Source organism: Danio rerio, chromosome 12, assembly GCF_052040795.2.
Source record: "Danio rerio strain M-AB ecotype USA chromosome 12, GRCz13ab, whole genome shotgun sequence".
Taxonomy (NCBI): Eukaryota; Metazoa; Chordata; class Actinopteri; order Cypriniformes; family Danionidae; genus Danio; species Danio rerio.
This window is the reverse complement of record NC_141032.1, coordinates 37,232,076-37,258,075: the sequence shown is the minus strand read 5'-3', so window position 1 is coordinate 37,258,075 and position 26,000 is coordinate 37,232,076. Positions and strand designations below refer to the sequence as shown.

At 37.0% G+C, this 26,000-nt stretch overlaps 1 protein-coding gene across 19 annotated transcripts in view; it reads right to left on the bottom strand.

Annotated features, from left to right (window-relative positions):
* Nucleotides 1–21,212, bottom strand: part of slc38a10 (solute carrier family 38 member 10) — a 59,366-nt gene extending 38,154 nt beyond the window's left edge. For 5 of the 19 annotated variants that reach the window (XR_015504348.1, XR_015504350.1, XR_015504344.1 and 2 more), the window contains exons 1-7: nt 21,002–21,212; nt 16,670–16,889; nt 16,335–16,452; nt 15,112–15,157; nt 14,369–14,462; nt 13,619–13,762; nt 12,058–12,182 (exon numbers count right to left, since the gene is read on the bottom strand). Coding sequence is in view for 9 of the 19 variants with exons in the window: in XM_087276652.1 (XP_087132778.1) it covers nt 12,058–12,182; nt 13,619–13,762; nt 14,369–14,462; nt 15,112–15,157; nt 16,335–16,452; nt 16,670–16,759 (617 nt within the window). In the remaining 10 variants the exon portion in view is untranslated. Of the gene's footprint in view, nt 1–9,298; nt 12,183–13,618; nt 13,763–14,368; nt 14,463–15,111; nt 15,158–16,334; nt 16,453–16,669; nt 16,890–20,776; nt 20,841–21,001 lie in introns of all 19 variants that reach the window. The other 14 variants (XR_015504349.1, XR_015504351.1, XR_015504345.1 and 11 more) reach the window with 4 other exon arrangements.
* Between the last annotated feature and the right edge of the window lie 4,788 nt (nt 21,213–26,000).

Below are 26,000 nucleotides of genomic sequence, written 5' to 3'. Positions count from 1 at the left end.
AATCTGCAACTTATTTACTATAGAGGGAAAGCAGTGCTAGCATTATTGTTATTATTTTAAGGGTTTATAACAAAACACAATGGAGATTACAGACAGGAAAGCATTGGGAGCAAAGATAGGGGAAGGATTTGCAAAGGACCTCGAGCCAGGAATCGAACTTCGCTGAGTTCCTCAGTGCTATATGTTGGCGCACAGTAACACTATTATTATTATTATTTACCACTATTCATTATTTTGATCACATGAGACGGAAATAAATGTACAACTGGAAATTATGATATATCTTAAACTGAAGCCCACTAAACGTCTTGAAAAGTACTGAAGTAATCACTATTTTTTGCCTAGATTACAGTGTGTACTGAACAACTGGTGGTGAATTCATGTGTGAAAATTAAAGCTTTATTTGACAATTTGAGAATGATCAATTTAGGCATCGTAATCTTGTGATATGACCAAAGTGACACATCTTCCAGTGTTGGTAATAAAATAATTGTTGATAAAATCTAAATGCATCGGTTATGGTTAAAGAAATTGTTGAACTTAACATATTATTCACTACACTAAAGATCAAACCAGACATCATGGTTTTAAACGGCTGTATATGTTTACAAAATGAGCCATTAGAATCATGAGAGGCTGTCACTGTGATATTTATATACAGAAAGTTCTCTTTGCATACTCTATTTTACAAATTATTTGACCAGTAAGATGAAACTAAATGTAGCATGTTAGAGGATTCGGGCCAGTAAATGCTCTCTTTGTTTATCCTAGGAAACAGATTAACTTACACTATTTGTCACCCAATGGCTGTTTCCCATGGACAACTGACAGAAAACAAGTCATGTGTTGAGTCTCATGACAATGAGCTACAAGACACGTGAAGCAAAGCTCACCCAGATCTAAAAAGTCTGACTTCACTTAAAAACCCCAGTAGCATATGCTTAAGGAGATGCAAATGTATTGTTTTAGAAGATTTTTATGTTTACAAGTTTCTTTCTTTACTTTTAATGTTGCAAATAAACGTATCAGAATTTATCCACTGCATAAAACTTGCTGGATAAGTTGGCGGTTCATTCCGCTGTGGTGACCCCGGATTTATTTTCTTCTCGGGACTAAGCCGAGAAGAAAATAAATAAAGGAATGAATAATCAGAGTTCAAACTGAAATTAAAAAGTGGGTAAAAGTGCCAATCAAAAGCTTTTAAACCGATTTTGCTTAGCCAAAATTAGACCTCATTCTCATAAGATGGCTTTAAAAGACCACTAAAAAAGACTTTCATGATTAAATTTCAGTGTGTTTGTGTGTGTGTGCGTGTGTGTGTGTGTGTGTGGAGGGGGAAGATCGATGATACTCCAATCCCACTGCACTTTCTCTACACCTATAGCAAGTGTTGACACAGTAATTATTTTGTAATACCGCTAAAACGATTCCGTCATAACACCTAAAGCTGTGAATCTGTGACTAGATGCTGTGCAAGCTGACATGACAATTTTACGATAGGAATAACACCATTATGGTGTTTACACATTACAGTGGCATTTACACATTATGCGAGAGCTGCATAAGGGCGCCAGCAGAGCCAGAATGCTACTATTCAACGAACAGAATCTGCTCTCTTATTTAAAAGAGCAACCAGGTCAACTTTGCTCGGAAGATTCAATTTGCCATCGAACAGAGCTCGTACTAAATGTACTCAAGTAAAACATGTAAATGGATGGGAAAAAGTAGGCGATGACAGGAACTGTTTGTGGTTGGATCAGAGGTCATGTCGCACTGTCTCGCTCTTCTAATGATCGGGTTTAAGTGGCATTGTATGTCAATGCTGGCCAAGAAGCCACAGCCAAATATCTCTCATCACTCTTCTGAGAAAGAGAGAGTGTGTGCGTGTGTGTGTGTGTGTAAAGATGGAATCACAGTCAGACTCAAGAACCGCATTACCTCATCCACACCAGAATCCAACACTGACACCTCCTCCACCCCAACACCCTTACTCTCAAACACACACACACACACACACACACACACACACACACACACACACACACACACACACACACACACACACACACACACACACACACACACACACACACACACACACACACACACACACACACACACACACACACACACACACACACTCAGACACCTCAATTCCATTCACTTCCAAACACATAAATACCCAGACACACAAACACAAGCACTATGTTCAGGATAATAGAAGAAATCCAATCTTATCTTATTTATAAATAGGAAAAGGTGGTGAAATGTCCAGGTTTTATGTGTCTTGCTTCTGGTTGTCAAGTACTTTCAGCTATTTGTTAGATGTACGAAACACACTGGGATGAAGCGCAATATGATTTACTTTTTTTGCGCTTTGTTATCCTTTCTGTTTTTTTCTGTACAGAGGCTAACGAATTGAAAATCTCAAATTTAAAGAAATCTAATTAATTCTGACATTGAGAAGTGAGGTACACCACAAAAATTAGTACACCCAAATGTATATGTTAGTTTGAAAATTATTATTATTATTATTAAATAATTAGCTTGAATTTAAATGTATTATCTTTATATTTCTAAAAATGTTCGGTGACTAAAATATTATTTTGATAAATATATCTGTTTAATAAATCTGTTTGGTTACCTATATTCAGTAAGAAATGGCTAAAAATATTAATTTAAAAAATGGGGTGTACTCATTTATGCTAAGCGATATATATTACAATGTATGGAAAACAAAACACTTTTTTTAATTAGAATTTTGTTGTCTATATCAAATAAACAAATCCTTGATGAACATCGGACTATGGGTTCTATTTTAACGATCTAGAGGCAACATCTAAAGCACATGGCGCAAAAGCATTAGGGTCTCTCTAAATCCACTTGTGCCATTTTATTTTGATACATCAGCACATACAAATACAGTCTTGGTCATACAGTGGGGAAGAAAAAAAAAGAGAAAAAAACGGGGAAAATACAAACAAGTAAACAGGATAATACAGACAAGCTAGGAGCAAAAATATATACCATAGAATAGAAAATCAGGAGAAATTATTGATGTAATGCCAAAAAAGTGTCCATAGCTGCCAGAAGTCATCTGACTTTTAAGGTATATCATAGGTGAGTTTCTCAAGTAGAAATAAAGCACATACTTGAGACAACCACATTTTAGGATGGCACCTGAGGAGATGACCATAATAAAAGCATACATTTCTTTGCCAGATAGAGCAAAAATAAAAACAAATGTTTGGTGTGGGAGTCCAACATGTTCTCTACTCCATTACATAACAAATATAATTCTAGAGAAAAACTAAATTTTATCTAAAAGAGTAGTTGTAGAAAATGATGTATTTTCTTCCAAAAAGAGATGATTTGTCACAATACCAGAAACAGTGAAGGAATGTTCCTTTGCAGTAAAACAAAGATCAGAGGAGTTTCTGTAAATCTTTTTCAGACGCAAAGGTGTAAGATAAACTCTGCACTTTTGCTATTTTAAAAATGTTTTTTTTTTGCCCTGGCACATGGTCTAACAGGGTTGTGCTTATTCTCTTAATGACTTATGGGTATGTTTTGAGCATCACGTGCATTAAACCAATCAGAATCTCGCATTCCCTTTAAGAGTCAGTTGCGTAGCACCAAGGCACATTCACTACTAACATTGCAGACTTTGTGAGTGGATAAACTGACTGAAAAACTGAAAGCTTCACTAGCAACAAAACAGTTTAAAAGACCAACTGCGCAAGGATAAAGAACAAGCCTTCATTCGGCCTCCTTACTTTACCTTCACTCTTTACTTTACTCCTTTACTTTCATGGATAAGGAAAGGTGATGTATGCACTCCACTGAAGACATCGACTAGCCTTTATATTTAATTTTGTTGGTTAAGCGCAAAGGTTTGTTCCAAATCTATTTCTAAATTCAGTTCTAATTTCTGGCAAACGAATAATTAAACAATAATAATGAAGTGTGGTCAAAAAAATTATCCTTTTTATATCCAATCACATGTCCTATTCTTATGCCCCATATGGTGATGCATACATCTCCATACAACAGATTGACAAATACAAACTTGTTTTATTAGAACAGATGTAAATATCCAAAAAATATATATAATTTATTGCTAATAACAACACTACAACAATAAAAATGCAAATTGTCATGAATAAACAGAAAAAAAGCCCCTGGACATGAAGGCATGGAGGTAGTGTTTTTTATATCTATGCAGTAAATAATAATTTTTGTAACATTTTAATCCTTCATTTTTTTCATATGTAAAGATATTTGTGTATTGCTGTACATCCTGCTTGTATAAAGCGCTTGAACCTGCATAGGCGCATAACTAATGTGATCAGTGCTGGACTTTAGACCAGCTTTTACTTGGTCATGTAATCTATTTCAGTTTCTCAAAATAGCAAAGTGCCAACAATGAACCTTAACACATCTCTTTTATAGACCGGTACACCCATGAGTCCACAAAGTGACACAAATAGATTTGCGATTTAAAGAGCCCATATTATGGGTTTTTGAAAATTCCCCTCCATGTAGTGTGTAACACAGCTCTAAGTGAAGTGAAGTATCCAGCTAAGGCTTAAATCTGTTAGTGTACAGTGTTTAAAACTGTTGATTCATCTATAAAAGAGTCGACTCGTAGTGCTTCAAACGAGTTGCCTTGATACCGAGTCATATGTGTTTCGCCATGACGTACGAACGAAACCAAGTTATTCACGTGCACGCGCAAACCCGGGAGATTTCAAACCTGAGGCCCCGCCCTCTGACGCAGAAACGCAGACACACACACACACCCACCCACAAACACACGCACACAAACATACCGGTCGATTGAAGTCACACTGTAGATGGATATTATCGAGTCTCTACCCAAAGATGAAACCTCAGCATAATAACCAAGCAGTTGGAAACTACTGGAAACTTCTGCAAACTACATGCTACAAAGAATACTTCATCGGCGTTTGTTAAAGGAAGGATCAGTAAAGAGCAACTTACTGATGGACGTCAGGATGGGTTTCTTCCTCCATTTCTCAAGTGTAAGTACGTGCGATTAAAGTTGTTGCCTCGTTGACTCTAGCTTGCAAATGTATTTAGTTGTGATTTGTTACTTGTAACCGCGTGTACTGCATCAGGTTAACTGGCTATATTCTCTTATCACGTGCAAAGCCACGTTAAAAACGCGACTCGTGCTGCTTTGTTTACGGAGCTCCGTGCGTAGAGGTTTGAATTTCCGCCGCGGGACCCGAACAGATTTCTGCGGCGCGGGAATAAATTTCCGAATAAAACGCGGGAGCGGTCGGTAACGAGTTTAATTTGGGACGGGAGCGGGCTGTCTAGCAATATTGCGGATATTGCTATGCGAATGAGAGAGAGAGAGAGCTTTGCCTGTGTGTCTGCTTGGTGCTTGTGTGTGTTTATACAGACAGCTTGGCTGTCTGGACTGTTTAGCTGGGTGATTTTCGGTTATGTTCTCCCCAGCTCTTTAGCAGGATCGGGCGCGGCGGGCAGAAAACGGGGCGGGTCAGGCACCGGGACAACAAATTCTTAATATAAGCGGAAGCGGTCGGGTTCAGGCTAAAAACTGGCTGGTGCGGGCGGAAGCGGGAGCGTTGTCGTTCGGAGGTGTGTGTGTGTGTGCGCGCACAAGGACGAGGGCAATATGTGTGTTTGTGTGCATTTCACTCTCTCACTGATGGCAGTCGACCAATCGCAACAGGCTGTCATTGGTCCAATCAGCGCAGATTAGTTTCGCGCTAAGGAGGGGTTTGGGAACAAATGAATCACTGGACGATTCATACGGGAGTCGCTGGAATAATTAGGTAAAAATATATGCAGATTATAAGACCATGAAAGTGTTTTTTGACCTTGCATGCATATTAGACAGTTGTTGGAGACCCTTACAACCAAGATATGACCCTATTTCATGTATAATATGGGCTCTTTAAACTTTAAAATTAGGGTTACGCACTTCTGTAAATAGCAACATATCACGCCATACACGTCTTGCACCTTATTGCGTCAGGTATATGATTGGGCCCTATATGTGTGGGTGTGTGTGTGTGTGTGTACTTATTTGTCTATTTATATAGTAATATCCACATTTATATGTCGGAAATGCATTTTTTTTTAATTGTAAATTTTCTGAATTGTACAAATATATAATTATTTTACATCTGTGCAGCCAACTGTTTATTTGTTTACAAAATAACACTCATTAAATAGAACATTAGACACATCAGATAATAATCATATGCAAATTGTGGGCATTTTTTTGTATTATGCAATGTACTTTATATAGACCATTTTGAGGGACGCAAGCAAAAACTAGGGTCCCCACGCATTTCCCTTTTTTACATTTTTAGTATCTATAGCTTACGAGAATCCAAAAAGAGCCATATATTGGTAAATAATGTTATGATAGCTGTTTTAACAATAAGTTATGATTTAATTTCCTCTTGTTACAGCTATGAAATAGTTTGATAACAAGCAGAAAAGGTTAATAGGCGAATGACATGACCACATTGAAATGGTCTATAGAATATTTTTAATGAGAATGGTTTTCACAGTTAAAAATTAACTCATAAAAAAGGGACAGTTGACAGGGAGAGTATAATAAATGAACATTAGTGATTGTGAGTCAATGTTGTAAAAGAGAAAAAACTTGAGAACCCCTGACAAGGTAAACACTGAGAAGAGCGCCCTCCCCACTGCATGGTTAGTATGTTTAAGCAAATCAAAAGGAAGGAAAAGAGAAATGATGTAAATTGGGTCAAGATGGAGAAAAAGAATGTGAAATCCTATCAAAGTGGATAAACACTAGACAAATGTCTCCCAGCAGTATCGATGTAACTGTAACAATGTTAACTATGATCTCAATTTTAGTTTATACAGTACTCCTACAACATATCAGAGTTTCAACATAATACTGTGTCAGTGCACAGAGGTTGAATCCATCAAGGGCAAGATCTGGTCATGGTGAGCTCTTTATAGATGAACTGTAAAAAGTCCACGTTTACGAATCGTTTATGCTTGCATTAAAATACACTTACATTTCAACAGTATGCAGATCTGACAAGTAGCCAACTGATTAAATAAATCTAAATGGTCTTGTGGGTCAGTCTATTATTGCGAAAAAACAAACAAACAACCCAAGTTAAAATTGGTAAGAGGCCTTTGGTGATTAGGATGGTTTACTCCTAAAATCATCTCTTTCTGTCATTACTTGTTTATCCATTATTCCAACCTCGAAAGACTTTCTTATTATGCCGTGGTCACACTAGAGTTTGAGTATGTGAAAATCTGTCATACGGCACAGTAAAAAGGGGTGGGATTAAACAAGATGATCAGACATAGCTTTATTAGATTAGATAGATATCAAACTATATATTAATTTTCTATAAGGAGAGGTCATGTTTTGATCTTCGATTGGTCTCACGCAATCACGTGATGCAATTTTGAGAGTTCACCAAGTTTGAACTTTGCAAAGCAGCGAACTGCTAAACTTGTTGCACGAGCTTGTGTTTCCGGTCTCTCACATACGCTTGCATATGAATAAAAGTCTATAGGGCGAAAAGTGCAGTGTGATTGCGGCTGAGAAGCCAGAAAAAACAGCAGCAAATGATGCATCTGCAACTAAAAACATGAAAAAAACTGCCATGTTTAACTTTTATCATCACCTTTTAGACTATTATGAACTCAGAATGATGGAATTCCTCTCTAACAAGACGTTACACCTGCTGCTGAATATTAAAGACACATATGAGAGGATTGCACTGACTGTGGGCTACATTTCGTGTTGTTTTTGAACCTAAATAAGGACTAAATGTATGCTGTGTGTAGATTTTTGGTAAGTGGTAACATATCAGAGGCTGTAAGAGTCTGTATGTGTTGATATTTGTTGCATTTATTTATTTATTTTATATAATTGCAGACGTTACAGTAGGCTTTGCATTGATCTGCAGTTATAATCAAATTATGTTCATAGAAAAGTTAGTAATAAACTTTTATAATCAAGTATTTGTGTGTATAAAGCATCTGTTTTGGAAGAAGTGCTTCTCATATGATATGTAAATGACCCGTACAGCTTTACTGTAGACATGTCCTCAAGCGAAAATGAAGTCATCTGAAACTTTCTATCGTACACTACGCCCCTCAAAAGAGTAACATCGGTACACTTTTAGCAGTGGAAACGCAAGCCTGATAAAGGTGACAGGTACCGACCCGTACCGTACCATACTAAACTGTAACACTCTGTGGAAACGGGCCATTAACCAACAGTAGAACTACACATAGGCCTATTATTATTGTTGTTGTTTTAATATATGTTTAAAAATAACAATAATAATAGCCCACTCATATTAACCTTTATTTTGCATAATCCAGGTCAGATACTAAAAAGCATTTGATGGGTCAGTATATTGGATGAGAAATTGAAGTATGAGGTAACGTCAAGAAAATAAACTTTATCCATTTAGGCAGAAGTGACAATTGCAATCTTTGGATGTTTATATCTACTTAATGCAAATTTTGTTACTGTTTTTGAGCACACTGGTTCATAGACATCCTTAAGACTAACATTGTTATGCTGTCAGCGCAATAGCCAAGTGGTTAGCGCGCTAACATATGGTGCTGTAGCACTCCAGGGCGTCCCGAGTTCAAATCCCGGCTCGAGGACATTTCCCGTCCCTACCCCCTCTCTATCTCCCACTTCGTTTCCTGTCTGAAATACTGTCCTATCCACTTAATAAAGGCAAAAATGCAAACATAAATCTGAAAAAAAAATAATAAATAAGTACTAAAATAGTGATACTAGCACCTAAAAATAAATGTTGGTTTCACAGGGACTTTTAATGATGGTCTTCTACTCCATTAAACAAAGCAGTCATTAAGGTTTGGTATGCCATGAAAGTAAAGAAATAACAGATTCAAATGACAGATGTTTTTTTTTGGTCACCAGTGGCTTTAAGAGACAGATTTAGTGTTCAGAAAAGGGTAAAAACAGTATGCAGAAAGCAAAAAGTTAGCCATTCCACACAGGTTAACACCACGTTCACTTCTCTATACACACAAAAGCTAAGCAGCCTCAGAAATATTTAGTCTACTAAAGGTATCAATCTAAAACTAAAGGTCCATTTTCTCAGAGCAAACACTCATTTAAGGTGCACTGAGTCTTGAACTTCCAAGACGTCCTTTTGCACCATGAAAATGGAGCCCTACATTAAACCTAACTGGCCTAATTTGGGCAAGACAAAGGAGAAGAGAGGCGATGCGAGGATTGGGGAGTACTTACGACTGACAGGCAAATGCCATGCCACAGATAGGGATGCAGCGAAAGACGCCGTCCCACCGAACGAAAATGACCTTGTTCAGCCACTGGCCAGTGAGGAGGCCGTGTTTCAAGGAGGACAGCACCATCTGTGGTGAAGGGGAAAGCAGGAAGGTTACAGAACATCCCATAAAGACAGGGGGAAGGGAGAGAGAAGACGACGAGGAGGGAAGTGATGATGCTGTGATAAGACCCTTGACTAACAATGGAGACTGCACGGAGACCCTGGAGTCTAAATTATTCACACCAAATTGGAAATTTTGTCATCGTTTACTTGCCTTCATGTCCTTCCGAACAACAATGACAACATTTTGGCAGGAAACACCAGATGTGAAATTATGGATGCCGTGTTGGTCACTCTTGTCAATGCCAGTGGAAAATTATATTTGAAAAGAATTATCATAAAAGTGATACGTACAAGCATTCTTCAAATCTTTTGAAACAACGCTAACATTTAAAAGCGAGCAATATTTTCTCATTACAAGTTGGATAAATAGATAGGCTACATTTATTTAATGAGAAGCATTAAAAACTGATTACTTGACATATCAACAATTAAAACACTGTTTATTTAATTAAAATGTTGTTTTCTAATGTGAAATATTTGAAACTATTTATTCAGTGTGATAGCAAATCAGTTTTTTTTTATACATCAGAACAGCGCTGTTCATGACTTTTTAAAAATTACTTCAATATGCTGATTTGGTGCTAATCATCGTGTTAAAAGAACTTTGAAAAAATGTTCCAATCACCTTTAACTGAATTTAATGAATCATTATTCAATTATTATTTTTTTTTAATTCAGGGCCATCACACTGTTAGTTCAGAGCAGCACCTTAGATATATCTACCACTTTTAGAGCTTTACAGCGCTTGACATTAACACCTGCCAACCCACCAAATGCAGGTATATTTCAGCTGTAGCGGACTAGACAGCCGATCCCAAAAGCCACTTTGGCTGGTTGAAAATAATTTTTAAATTGTCAGTGCTGGCTCATCCACAGAGATCACAATTTTAGTTTACGACCGTTTGTCAATACGCATACAAATGTGATGCGATCTTAGAATCGAGAAGAAGCACGACTGATAACTGTTTAGGCGAGAAAAAGAAAGAAGGTGAATACCGATTGAGTGGAAAATCAGGTGCATGGTGAAACACAACACACAAGCAATCCTCACTCACTGACAAGGGCTTAGTCGCACAAACAGCTGATGTGATGTGCTCAAATGCTTAAAATATGCCATGTCCCGTTCGCCTGCATGAAACAACCATGCCTGAAAACGCAACTGGTGTGATGGGTTCTCTTTTAAATAGACAGGAAAAAGTGGTGCTCGTGCACCTGCAGTCCTCCTGTACTTTCAAAAGTTTGAGATTTTTGTAAGAAGCAGCGGTTGCCGCTTTCACTTTAACCATTCTTTAAACACATTATTAACATGCCTAATTGTTAAACGTGTGTGCGATTGTCCTTTTACATGTTTTCTTTTGCCTAGTTTTTTTTAATTAATATGGTTTAATTCTCATCCGTTACAATAACATTGCTTTTAATAGAAAATTAACTCTACATTTATGTATAGTTTACTGGTGATCTGGAACCTTTAGCCAGGACAGACTGGTGTATAACTTTAGATACATGAAAATAATCTTTTAAAATGTCAATTGTTTTTTTAAGAACATTTTTGTTGAATAAAAAGTGTAAGTATACAGCTATATTTAGCTTGTTTTGACACATTATTTAACATCTGTGGCAAGGACATAATTAGTTTGGTGTGGCTAGAGAGAAAATTGGTACAGTAAATCCCTACTGTTGAGCCCTGAAAAGTCATGTGATATAAAACTAATTGCAATGCAACACTATGAAACCCCAACACATTTGCTCATCCTTATTGAGCAGTTACAACACAAAAAAACTGTTAAATGAATGAGGAGGCATGTGGACATAACACAATTCAAATTAAGTCATTTTAGGATGCCAGAGTCGAATTTTATGCATTTAAAATATATTTTCCCAACAACAAAATTGTGGCTAGTGAAAATACTGGCTAATAATGTCGAAAAAAATACTAGCCACAGTGGCTGGTGATCAAAAAAGTTAATGTCAAGCCCTGTTTTTTTTTTTTTATAAAGCTTGAAAACACCAAAACAGCACAGACATAGTGTTCCACTGGGAAAGCCGTTTAAGGCTGAAACATCATTATGGTGAGTAAATGATGACAAAATGTTCACTTTTGGAAGAACTACTCCCTGAAGGAAAGAAACAAAGAAAATAAATTTGTCAGCTAAATCATAATCATTTTCCACGACTGATTTTGGATGCCATTTTATCTGCATGCAAGCAAAATCTAGTTGCTCCACATGTACATTTGCTGAAAATATCTCAGACAGCTCGCCACTTTTCCTTTAAAACCATGAGCGCCAGTCCATTTAACGATCAGAATCACCAACAATCCCAACCCTGTCAGATCTGCAGGGTTTAACTCCACCGGGAGCACATCAGGCAAGTATAACCAGAGAGTCAAGACATCTCGGGCGACATTAATTCTGTCATCGATGCACTAACCTCACACACACACACACACACCCCCACAAAAACACCCTGAACCAGATGGCACCGAGAAACAGAGCTTTGGATTGGATGAAGGTGGACAGAGAAGGAAGGGGATTTTGGGTAATGTAGTTGAATCCATGGCAGTGGAACGGTCCGCTCTCCAGGGTGGATTACTTACGGGTGGCAGCAGAAGGTGGTGGCGATAATTGGCAGACACTGTATGACACCCTTGAAGCGCCACAGATGTACTCGCTCCACCCAGGAGCCACTGATTATTCCGTAACGCAGAGACGACAACACTATCTATAGGCCGCAGGGTCAGAGCGTCAGATGGTCGGTCAGAAGTCAGCATCAGGATTGGGGACGGGACGGCGGTTCAGAAAGGGGGCAAAGGGAAGACACATAGATTAAATGCTAGACTAAGAGGGTTGGGTTAAAAAAAGGGTGGGTTAAAAAAAATGCCCTTCGAAGCTGGACAAAAAGTTTATTCAAATAAAATACTCAAATCTGCACTGTCAATGTTACAATAATCTGTGAAGTCAGTTATTAGCCCATATGAATTATTAGCCCTACTGTATATTTTTTCATATTCCTTATTACTATGTATAGTTAGTACACCAGAAATGTATGTAAATTGTAAGTCACTAAAGATCACATACTGAGATTCAAATGTACCTTGGAATATTGTATGATTGTACTCAGCTGATTGTTCACAATAAACATAAAATAAAATTACAAAATTTTATTTACAATAATTTAAATCTGATTTTATTCTAGCCAAAATAAAACAAATAAGACTTACTCCATAAAAAAAAACATTATAGGAGTAAAAAAATTCCTTAATCTGTTAGGGTGCTTTCACACCTGTGAATCGATTCATTTGTTCCGAAACAGGGATTAAAAATGTCACAGTGTTGCTCCTTGTTCTTGGTGCGCTTCGCTTTTACACAGCAAAGTTTCTAAACGAACCAAAAGAACTAAAACAAGTCACGTGTGAGTAAACTGTCCTTACATTGGTCCGAGTTTCATGGTTTATTAAGCAAAATCCCGCTCAGGTGACATGCTTCCTTACTTTAATGTATGGCGATGAGCAATGAGACAATATAAGTGGAAAGCTAAGCTTTAATTTTGAATGGTGACACCCTCAGACATCACCACCAAATATAAATCAGAGGTAAGACTTTCTCATACAAAGCCCTTGGCTAGACTGCAGTACGGTCAATTTTCCTTACAAAATAAACAGCTCTTGTTAATTGTTCAGCATGCTTTTACTTTTGTATTTAACATGAAACGCACATTTACCGGTAGGAATGACATCCTGCCCCACTCATAATTCTCTCTTGATATAGCCGTATATATATGCCTATTACATATCCATAATATGCTGTGATATAGCCGGGCTTGGATTGTTTTGCTTTCTCACTACAATCGATCCGCTCCAGAGTTTGTTTCAATCGAGCCGAAACCACCTCATTCAGGCAATCTCGGACGGATTGATTTTGCTCGGATCAGAGCGCGATTGCTGGTTTCATATATGTCAAACAAAATCACACTAACTGGGGAAAAGAGACAGGTTCTGAAACAAAAGTCTAGGTGTGAAAGCTCCCTTAAACATCATTTGGGAAATATTTGAAAAAGAAAACAAAATTCACAGGAGGGCTGATAATTTTGACTCAACTGTGTGAGATTTAGATTTTCAGTGTTGGGAGATTAGAATGGTAAAAAGGGGAACGACTCACCGTGAACATGAAGAGTGTGTAGAAGATCAGCGCCATGGCGGAGAATGACTGAATGGATGACATCATGTTTCTCTGCAAACTGAGGGGCAACACGATGAACAGCGAAACTGCAAACAGCAATACGACACGGAAGCTACCAGTCACCTGAAAGGGGGAAAAAAAACCATACAACATTTAACTTTTTTTCAGCTATCAGAGAAGAAATGAAAGCTGCTGCTCTTCATATTTGCCGCTACCTCTTTCATATGCAAATTACGCCATCTTATTTGCCAACATCAGATTGAAGGATCAAAAAAGGTCTGCATACATGCAACCTCCTTACAAAGAAATCAGGAAAGTGGTTTAAATGGGACAAAAGAGACTAATTAAAACCCTTGTCTATTAATAATCCAAAATGCATCTTCATACCAGGTGTAAATACCAGGCTGAAGAAATAATTATGGGCAGTAAAAATTTCTCAATTTACCTCCAATTGGCAGGTGTGATAAAAGGACATTTTCACACAGAAACTGTCAACTCATCTACCCTAAAGTAATAAAAAGTCTATGAAGTGTTTTTTATGGTTACGTGACACACAGCTCAGCACTTTTTAAAGATAGTGGCCTTTGATTTTATCGTTACAGGAGGTTTATGAAGGAGGGCAATGATCAGTTCTGTGAACTTCTTATCCACAATTAATTGAACTGGATGAAATGTGTGTTTAAGTAACAACAGGAGCAACAACCTAAAGGTAGGAAGGTTATTTCTTACCTGCAGCCCTAACAGCTGAGCAAAGAAGTTGGACCCCAGTTCTGCAATGACGACATAGAATGCAATGCACGTCCCCAGCATAAGGCCAATCATGCTAAAACAAATAGAGCATACGAGTACTAATTATAAGCAGTATGTGATAGTTTGAAGCTGAAAAAGTAAAATCTCCATCAACACATCACAGATCACACAAATCCATGCAAACTCTTATCCTTTTGAATGGCCTTATTTCTTTTGGGTTGTGCAGTTTAATGCACACTAACTGTAAACTCGCTAACTTTTATGGTCACATTTATAACGCATGTTTATTTTACTCATTTAATATATAAAACATTTTTACAGAATGATATTTTCTGGTCCCACAACTCTGTGGTTAGTAGTTGATATAAATATAAACAGGTATTTCCATACAATGTTAACATACACACAGCAACACTTTCTTTTGATGGTCCATTTGAGTATTAGTAGACTGTCAGCTTAATATCTGCTGAAACTGCACCTTCAACAGACATTTAACTGACTATAAGAAACTTTGCAAGTACATATCAACTTACACTGACCCTAATCCCAACCTAGTCTACTTTTAATCTAATGAGAATTAGTTCGCATGTGGATGCAATGTATCTTAAAATCAACAAACGAACCATCAAAATAAAGTGAGCACATATACTTTCTATGAGAATTTATGTTTTAGGTTTTCACTGCAAATGTCACATCCGTAACACTGGAATTGCTCATCTTACCTTAATTCCACAAGTGCCTTGCCTGGTTTTCCATATGCATGAAATGCTGGAAAGGAGAGAAAGAGGAGAAAAATGCAAGCAAAATACATTATTGCAAGTGTATTCGTTTATTTTCCACCACTTATGCTTAGCATTTTTAATGTGACAGTGACATATATCACAAACACTTCTGGAGTAGAAACTTTTAGTCAGCAATAATCATATGTAGTAAATTAGACAATACAACAGATCTGCAATGGTACATCTGGAATACAGCTGGATATACTCATATTAGTATAGCATTATTTATGTGACACTGTACAACAATAATTCATATTTTTACAGTACTGTAAGGGTTGGGGTAGAGGTAGATGATAATAAAATACAATTTATTCAATAATTTATTAAATAATGTGAGTAATACTCTGTATAATTACTGTTTTTACATTACTGTGATTGTTAGGTTTAGGGAGCAGTAGATGTTCATAAAAATACATTTCATTTTGCTTTGGCTTAGTCCCTTATTTATCAGGGATTGGCACAGCGGAATGAACTGCCACAGCAAATGTTTTTTTATGCAGCGGATACTCTTCTAGCCGCAAACCTGTACTGGAAAATGGTGAATTACAATTAATGAGTATTTTAGTAAATAATATAAATAATTCTCGTTAACTTCCAGCCACAGCTGTATTCCTTCTAGCAACAACTATCTGCAATCTGGCCGCAGGATTTAAAGAACAATATAATAAAGAAAAAAATCTATTTTGATCTGTTGATTAAACTTTTACAGAAATAGCAGCACAGTTTTACACAAAAATAGAAACAACAAATATTAGCACCAATCATTCTCCCATAAACAAAATGAAATATGAAAAAATATAGAGTAATAATACATAATATAAAAAAAAATTAAAAATACAAAAAAAATGTATGTATATTTAGTGGTAATTATGTATAAAATATATATTGTATATTTAGAGTCAATTATCTACAAAATATATTTTGGATTGTTTAAATTTATAAATAACCCAAGTACGAAGTAAACATGTACATCAAACTTATTAAAATTAACTTTGCAATTAATAAAACACCAAGGCTTAGAAATACTCACATGCTCAGAAAATTCCAAATGGATCCCAAATAAATAATTTGACTGTAATACACTAACTGAATGCATTTTATTGGCAAATTATGGGAAATAAATGCAATTTTTTGGTGTGTTTGCAGCATTTGCTCAATCTCACCTAGTCCAGCATAAGTCCTGCGTTTGGTGTTGCTGGCCGAATGGACTAGAAACATGCAGGACTGGTGTGTCATCCAGGAACAGAAGAACAACAACAAGGTGCCCAAAACAATTCCACACTGCAGGAAAAATCCAAAAAGACAAAATGATATAAAACATGCAGGCCGACATGTTTAAAAGCATGTTTTCACATGCTTATCAATTTTTCTTTGTACTCAGTTCACAGATCATTAACCAGAAGAGTCATGCGTTAACAACTCTTAATTTTTATAGGTGACTTTAATGTATGGAATTTTGCTATAAGCAAAGCACACTTTCCCAAAACCCCCTATTTACCTGTTTGAAGCAGAAGGGCATCGTCAAAACACTCACACCCACAATGCTGTTTACAACGTTCATGATCAAACCCCAGTTTGACGCGGTCATTTTGGCCCGTTTTGAGGCTGAGTTCTCTAAAGTCCAGATGGATGTGGATGTGGTGTTTCCACACTGGTCTAAAGTTTGATTGAGATAAGTGGGTTGATGCGGCTGTCCTTCAACAGGTCGCTATAATGTTCTGTAACGAAGAAGAAAACAAAAATATCAGCATTAACCCCAAATGAACTTAAAGAGAATGAAGAGGAATTATGCAATTTGAATATGCAAATGTTAAATTTACACAATTACTCAACAATTATTGCTTCTTTATTCATTCACTGATTGTTTCATTTGTGCTTCATGAGAGAGAAATGATAAGAATAATAAGTAGAGTCCTATGATTTTTACACTGTGTAAAATGGAAACCAAATTGGTTAAAATGGTCATTAAAATGGAATTAGCTGTATAATGATGAACACCACAGAATTTGGGTGGATGAATAAATAAAAGTGGTGTTGTACACCTCATTCAAGTTATGATGTAGACTAGTGTCTGTAAATATTAAACCACCAAATCTGAAGTCTGCATGTTCTGCACGTCTGAATGAATGTGTGGTTTTGCACATAACCATTGTGGTGTTTTCAGTGTCTCTCATCTTAATGTGGTTTTATGTTCGCACATTCAGACTTTCTCCTAAATAATAAAGTTTCAAAAAAGTTTCTTTGGCAATTCCAAATAGGGAAATTATATCAGCTACGAATGACTATCAAAGTACAACATTGTTCACTGTGACTTTAATAGTGCTAATGTTGAAGTCACACTTGCATGTGATATCAGACAAAATATTCAAAGTAGTGTAGTAAACAAAATAGACATCATGTCACAAGTTGTCACTGAATGAATGTGCAAATATAAAACTAACTTTACCTCACTGTCATCTTACTATACGAGGACACGAACAAATAAACTTCTTTACAGACATGCCCTGTCACTTAGCTGTATAATGTGGAACATAACAGAATTTGGGCGGAATAATAAATAAAAGTGGTGTTGTACAACTTATTCAAATTATGATGCAAACTAGTTTCTGTTTAAACCTCTAAATCTGAAGTCTGCATGTTCTGCATGTCTGAATAAATGTGTGGTTTTGCATATGACCATTGTGTTGTTTTCATTGTCTCTCATCTTAGTGTGGTTTTACGTTCACACATTTAGACTTTCTCCTAAAAAATGTAATTTCAGAAAAGTATTCTTTGTTAACTCTTATTAAGGAGCTCATATTAGCAACCAATAACAATCAAAGTACAACATTGCTCACTGTGAATTTAATAGTGCTAATGTTAAAGTCACACTTGCATGCGATTTTAGACTAAATATTCAAAGTAATGTAGTAAACAAAATAGACATCATGTCACAAGTTGTCACTGAATGAATGTGCATATATAAAACCAACTTTACCCCACTGTCATCTTACTATACGAGGACACAAACAGATAAACTTCTTTACAGAGATGCCCTGTCTCTTAGCTGTATAATGTGGAACATCATAGAATTTGGTTTGACGAATGAATAAGAGTGGTGTTGTGTGCCTTATTCAGTAGAATGTACTTTTTAAATTATCACTAACAATTACTTTATTTTAATAAAATAACTGCACAATTGTTCTTCAGGGTTTCATTTAATTTGAACACAAGCGAAATGAAATCTGAGGGGAAAATGGTAAACTTACTTTGTAGTGTTCCTATTTTTTTATTTGAATTTTTTTTACTTTTAGTGAACTTATGTTGAATTATTAAAATAAATTAGACATGATTTGATTATTATAACAAACAGAAACGAACAAGGTTCATGACACGATTTTATGATTTCAAGAGCTAAACATGAGCAAACATCTTATAGGAAAACATCAACGATGCAAATCTAAGATTGTTCATACCTACAGAATCAATATTACACTAATAAACATTAGTATAACGTTTTTTATTTCTTTCCGTAGTATTTTAAGCATTCTAGAACAACGTCTAGCTCAGACTGTCACTGAATACAATAGTGAGGTAAAGTTGGTTTATATTCACACTTTCATGGAGTGACAACTTGTGATATGCACCCTATATTGTTATTCATGGTACTTAGAATATTTAATCTAAAATCACATGCAAGCATGACTCAAAACAACATTAGCACTATTTATTTGACTTGAACAATGTTGAACTTTGATAATCATTGGCGGCTAATATGATTACCCTATGTAGAATTTGTAAAGAATATAAAGAATACAAAGAATTATATTATTAAGGAAAAAGTCTGCAATGTGAATTGATTACAAACAATTGAGGTAAAGCTGGTTTTATATTTACACATTGGGACTTTCACGTTCAATAAAATACTAAAGCAGAAATTTAAAAAGGCTAATACAGACTAAATATCATGATTACGTACTTAGGGATGCAACGATTAACCGATTTCACTATTAACCGTGATTTAATTCATCAAGGTTAATTAATCGTAAAGGCTTCTCAACACCACGGCACTGAACAAATTTGCTGCAACTAAACAAAGTTATGCCAACTGTGCGCTAGTTTAAGGTTCTGAGCTTGTACACAGAGGTTAACACACACAAGGTTTAACTATAGCTGAAGCTAGTAACTAAGGGTTGTTCACATTTAGCATCTTTTGTACGCGCAAATTCGCTTTCAATGGAAGCGCACGGCTTGTGCTCGCATATTGGGACCAAAATACAAAAATACAAAATAATAATACCAAACATTTTTGTAATATGGTTGATCTAAAGTGCCTTTCAGACAGACATCCAGCAGTCTTTGACTACATTTGTTCTCTTTAAAAGGGAAATACTTCATTTACATGAGAAAATACTTATAATAGGTTTACATTAGAAATACTGTTCATTTATTTATTTATTTATTATTTGTTTATTTATTCACTTATTATTTATTTGCTTTATTATTTATTTGTTTGTTTATTTTTTATTTGTTTATTTCTTGATTATTTATTTGTTCATTTATTTATTTTTTTAATTTATTTTCAGTTTCAAATGATTACTTGTTTAAATATCAGAAACTTTTTTCACTTATTTTTAAGTAAAAAGTGAAATAGACTATTGTTTGTTCATTATTATTATTATTTTGTGTTATACAGTATAATTACTAAGCAACAATAATTAACACTTGAAAATATAAGTTTTCATGTGATTTTAGAAACTAGTAGTTTTAAAATCAAGGAATGCATAATAACCGTGAAACCGTGATTATTTCTTAAACTATAATCGTACAACCAAAAAATATAATCGTTGCATCCCTAGACATACTGTTATGAGCCCAACACATTAAATACTGTCACCAAAAAGCTGATAAACACAGTTATCTCTATGGAAGGTCTCTATATAGTTTACCACATCAGTTTGAATATTCAGTCTCACTTAAAAATGTATATTGAGGTAAAGTTGGCAGATGTTCGAACAAATTCGAACATTTGTTCAGTGACAAATTATGACATGCTCGCTATATCGTTTACTATGCTACTTTTAATAATGGGTCTGAAATCCTATAAAAGTATGACTTCAAAACAACATCACTATTTAAATGATTGTGAACAATGTTGTACTATGATAGTTATTGGCTGATAATATGATATCACAATTCAAGATACTTTTCTGAAACTAGTCTGAATGTGCAAAAATAAAGCCAACTTTACACCAGTAAAATGACTTCAAATCAACTTTAGCACTATTTAATTAACTGTGAACAATGTTTGACAGTCATTTGCTGCTAATATGATTTCCCTATTTGGAATTTGCAAACAATACTTTTCTGAAATTAAATTAAGAAGGTGAAATTCTGAATGTGTGAATATAAAATCAACTTTGCCTCAATATTACTGTACACATACTGTAATCAAATGTGTTTTACGTTTTCCAGCCACGTGGAAACAGTTGTGCTGTCAAGGGCACTTGAGTATTTTTCCCACTGATTTAAAATATTGACTGATCATTTGTGTGAGGATATCTCTAAATTAGAAATGGTAGAATGTGTTTGCATGCAGAAGACATATGAAACCTGCCGTGTTTACTTTTTATCTTGAAACGATGACATTATTTGACAGCATACATGACACGTTGAACATCACCAACTTCCTACACAACAGAACAACTAATGATCACATACTGGTACTTAATTTACAAATATGATGTGCTCTTTAATCTAACAATACATAATTCTCATAACTAAACATGAGTTGTTCGTAACGTTTCTCATTTTAAGACTGAGCATGTTGTTAAAAAGTTTGTTTACATACCACGTCCACACTTTTTCCATCAGTCATTAATTTCTTCGTGACCATCGGTTCATGAATGATTTTAAGCGATTGTTTATAAACATCCGGTTATCGTTATGCTGTCTCTATAGAGCTCCAGAAGATCCAACTAATATATAGAAACAATTTTTCTGAAATGTGCAAAAATTTCCTTGTTCCCCAATCTGTAACCAGGAAGTGCGCGTAGAGCTCTGCCAGTGTTGCGCTTCAAACGTCCCCAGTGTGCCCTACTGCCTCTGGCCGCCAGGAGTGGAATTACAGCCCCACAGCACATCACGCTTAGTCAAGTTCACTTTCATTTGACAAATACAGCTGAAATTGAAAGTTGACGGTTTGTTCGTTTTGTTTTGAAAGTAACCAACACCTGCAATATCTTTTGAGCCCCATGATGCATTACTTTGACACACGGCACAGGATTTATGCATGCAGAGATCATATCAATGGCTCCGTCTGTCAACAGACCAAACACGGTGTTGTTTCATTTGGACAGAGATTTGAGCAGGAAAGGGAAACAGGAACAAGGGATGTTGATCTGCAACAGGAGCCCTGCGGAATCAGTGCAACAGAGGCTTCTGTTCTGGTACTGGTGTGTTTGGAGGAGAGGTTGGACCGGCTTGCCCCAGCCAGGCATGTGCTCTCCTGGGACGGGATTTTAACGTGTTGTTTTAGGGGGGGGCTGGTTTTAGCTAGGAGACAGGAAAAGTCTGGCTATTGTGTACCACTGGCCTTCAACCTAACTGACAAGTCAGCCCATTGGCCGGAGGGTCTTGTCACTCCACACCTAATCCCTGAAGATTGGAATTAGGCCCGAGAAGCAGAAGGGGCGACTGTGGGCAGATTGCTGGGCAGATTTGGTGGCAGGGGGGGAGAGAGATTCTGTAGCCAGGAAGAAATTAGACACAGGCACCCGATTGAACCGCTGACCTCCAGGGGAAACCCCTGGTCAGCGCGAGGTCACAGGAGCACAAAGCAGGGCGATGAACTGCGAGAGGTCAAGCATGCATGCGTCTGAAAGAGAGCCTTTGTGAGCTCAGGCATGCACAAAATTTCCCATCAGCCACCAAAGTCACAGGCTCCTCAGGAAGCCAAGGAAGGGGGATGAAACCTGGCGATGAGGAGTGTGTGTGTGTGTGTGTGTGTGTGTGTGTGTGTGTGTGTGTGTGTGTGTGTGTGTGTGTGTGTGTGTGTGTGTGTGTTTGAGTGTGTGACCTCAGAAAGGACACACACAGACTGCGGCGGTAATCACATTTAATTACACATCAACCAGCCTTGTGAATGAGGTTTTTAATGCAGGCTCTCCCTACACACAAAAAGACTGACATGTGCAGCTAAACATTGCCTACCTTTGTCCTCCTAAAATCTATTAAAGCCCTCTCTATTAACCATCAGCATTGCTAAAGGCTGCAGATAATGGCCATTATGCTGATAATTGTGAATAAAAGGAACAAAAGATGTTTTTTGTGCAATGAGAATGGTATGCCTCAATCAAGCGTTCAACCAAAGGTCGGACCTATTTATAATGGGAGACTGGTAGAAACTAAAGGCTGAATTCAATAAAAGAAACGAATACCTGATTCGGTGCCAATAAACTGTCAGCGCTGCTAATCAATGGTTTACTAAGTATTCTAAACAGCGCTGTTGGTGTTTGTTCATTCCAGTGTCACTTGTTTTCATATGATCCACTAAATCAAATCATTAGTTTATAGGATGATCATGAGTTTCAAATCTTGTCCATTTTATTTGATGGGGGTGTGTTTTAAGTACAACTGGCTCATTGATGGAGATAAAAAACATTAGTTTGTTTAGACGAGAAATACTCGTAATTCAACTTAAAATGTCTAAAGTCCAGTCGCTGCTTTCATTATTTATGCATCAAAAATTCATTTAAACTTATTTAAGAATTTTTTAGCCTAGTTGAATCTTGTGTAACCTAAATAAGTTAAAATTGGTTAAATTTATGGTTGACACGGTGGCACAGTGGGTATCACGATCATCTCACAACAAGAAGGTTGCTGTTTCAAGCCCTGGCTGGGCCAGTTGGCATTACTTTGAGGAGTTTGCATGTTCTCCCCATGTTCGTGTGGGTTTCCTCCAGGTGCTCCGGTTTCCCCCACAGTCCAAAGACATGTGCTTTTGGTGAATTGAATTACTAAATTGGCCATAGTGTATGTGTGTGAATGCAAGAGTGTATGGGTGTTTCCCTGTGTTGGGTTGTGGCTGGAAGCGTATCAGCTGCGTAAAACATATGCTGGATAGGTTATCTGTTCATTTCACTGTGGTGACCCCTGATTAATATAGGAACTAAGCTGAAAAGAAAATGAATGAATGGTGAAGTTAATTTGTTTTTGAAAAACATATGGTTTTAAATAAATTTACATTTTAATCTGCATTTTAAAAACAGAAATACCTGTAAGACATTTTAATTGTCATCCAAAAAAGCAACATTTTAAAAGGTAAATGTAATTGAAATTGATTATTGGCAGGGTGCAAATTACAGGGGGGTTTGGGGGGATTGATCCCTCCTGAAGGAGGTCAAAACTTTGCTAAGCTAACTCTGTAAAATCCAATGTCTCCCTTTCCATTGAACTTTGAGGGTATTACATTCAGAGTTTATGTTAACACAGGTACATTGCACATCAACTAAAGATTAAAATATGATATTATAGTGGACCCTTTAAATAACTTTTGTAAAGTATATATTTAAATATGAATCCATAAATTTTCTGCTAATGCCATATTTAGGATTAAGGATAAGAAGAAATCACTGATATCTAAAATGATAGGGCATTTGTGAGATGGCAGAATATTAGCTGATGCTTGAAAATAGTGTTCATTGTTTCATGGAGATTTGGTAAATAAGCAGAACGCAGGCTCAGACACATCGACGGGTCACTGTGTGGGGCTCAGTATAAACCTTGCTGGGAATTTCTTCCCGCAGTAACACATGCACAGGCATAGCACAGCTCCTTGGCATGTGCATTTGGACAGTAAAAGTGTCAGAACGACATTTACACCATTAGAACGACTAAATCTTTCTACGTTACAGATACTGCTATTACAGCTATGGGCGAAGCTCTCACACACACTCAAACGCACAAGATGGCAATTGTAAAGGGGAAAAACTGTGCATTCAGTATTTACTCGGCCTGACAGCTATAATTTTGGTTTTCACACAGCTTAAAGATAGGGGGTAATTAAAGTGAGAATGTTTTCCTTTCAGATTAGTTGTCCTGTCCATTTATCAGTTGTCCGACCACATGTGTACAGACGCTGGATGCCTGTGAAGCACTCACTAAAAGTCAGTCTTTCAGAAAGAGCGCCAAATTGTCTTGGCCCATTAAAAGCTGCTCTCCACCCAAACATGGCAAGCGTCTCGGCCTGACAGGCGGCTATTTTACAGGCCTGAAAAATTCCTTTGCCTCTTTCCTTCCGTCTTTTGCTGTACCCATCGCTCCCCTCCCCGTGACTGCCAACTACAGTAGCGTCTGTTAGTACATCTCAATCAGGTCTTCATGTTGAATTGGGCTTAACTAACCCCACACAAACACCCATGAAATAGCAGAGAAAAAACTTGTCATAAATCTTTACACAGGGGGGGAAAAAACCTCAGACTCATAAAAAAGGAGGGTGACAAGAGTTGCGCTGATGGGCTGATCTATGTAGCCTCTACTCTCAAAGTTACGCACAGCCATCCGCATGCAAACTCGCCATATATCAGCCACAGGGGATGGAGGGCCCGGTCAATGGCGGGGCCTGTTACATGCAACCAGCACAGAAAGGGCCCCTCTGTCAGCTCCCGTCGAGTTCCTCCAATTAAAATCCTTTTCTGAGACATGGTTATGTGTAAATGCCGACACTTGACTGATTTTTTGATATACTACAGTCTTGGTAAGGGGGTCCGTGCGGAAAAAGAAGGCACCTCATTCCTGTGTGGCAGAGGGGAGTGATTGGTGCAGTTTGAGGTTTCTGTAAATCTAACAGATCATTTATGGCTTTGCTTGATGAAAGTGAATTCTAAATATAATATATTATGCCATAAATGCTTTGATTTGGCCTCAGTTTACACAAGCAACGCCCTCTGGAAACCTTTCTGTGCTGCATTTGGGCCTCTCAATAATTCTTTGAGAAATTTGCGTCGGCCGTTTCTCACTAATTATAACCTTCACAGTAAAAAGAGAGGAGGCAGTGGCAGCTCAGTGCCTTAAGAGAAAAGCATAGATCACAGAACAGTTTAGTAGATCCTCCCATTTTGGCCCCACCCACTGAAACCCAGCCAATCACAGGCACATTGCTCAGACCAGATGCTGGTTCACAGCTGCTGAGGAATTAGTGGGGTACAGCCAGTGCTGCCCTAACATTACTAATGAATCTCTTTTAGATGACTTTTCTGGCTTCACTTGCAGCAAGTGAGCTATCCAGCCCCTGGCCTCTGATTGACCTCATCCCTGACCACGTTATCTCCTTGGTAGTGACTGAGGGGAACAGATGGGGTACAGGAATACCCCCCTTTCCTCGCCCGTTTTTTAGTTTTTCTGTCCCTCCATGGAATAACCATATAACTACTCCCTAACCCCCCCATCCCCCCCCCCCCCTTTTATGGACTTCGACCTCTAATCTCTCCCTCCTCTCCATCAACAGTGCAGCTTTATAAGGTTTGTCTGTTGTAAATTAATTCTGCGTATCAAAGCAAGAGTGCCCAAACTTTTTAATATAAAGGGTCAAAAACAATATATCATTATTTGTAGGCCAAAAGATAAATATACCATTTTACATTAAAATTGCCACAATATAAAAAAAAATAAATGGAAAGCATTACTTTGAATAGTATTAACTAATGTAATATAATTTTTAAATGATAACTTAATGCAATAAAAACATAAACAATCACATTTAAAACACAGTAGAGTTCAACGCTGAATTCACTAGTCAAGCAGAATCTACAGAGAAGCCTCTGTCCTCTCTCCGCCATATGTAGGCCTAC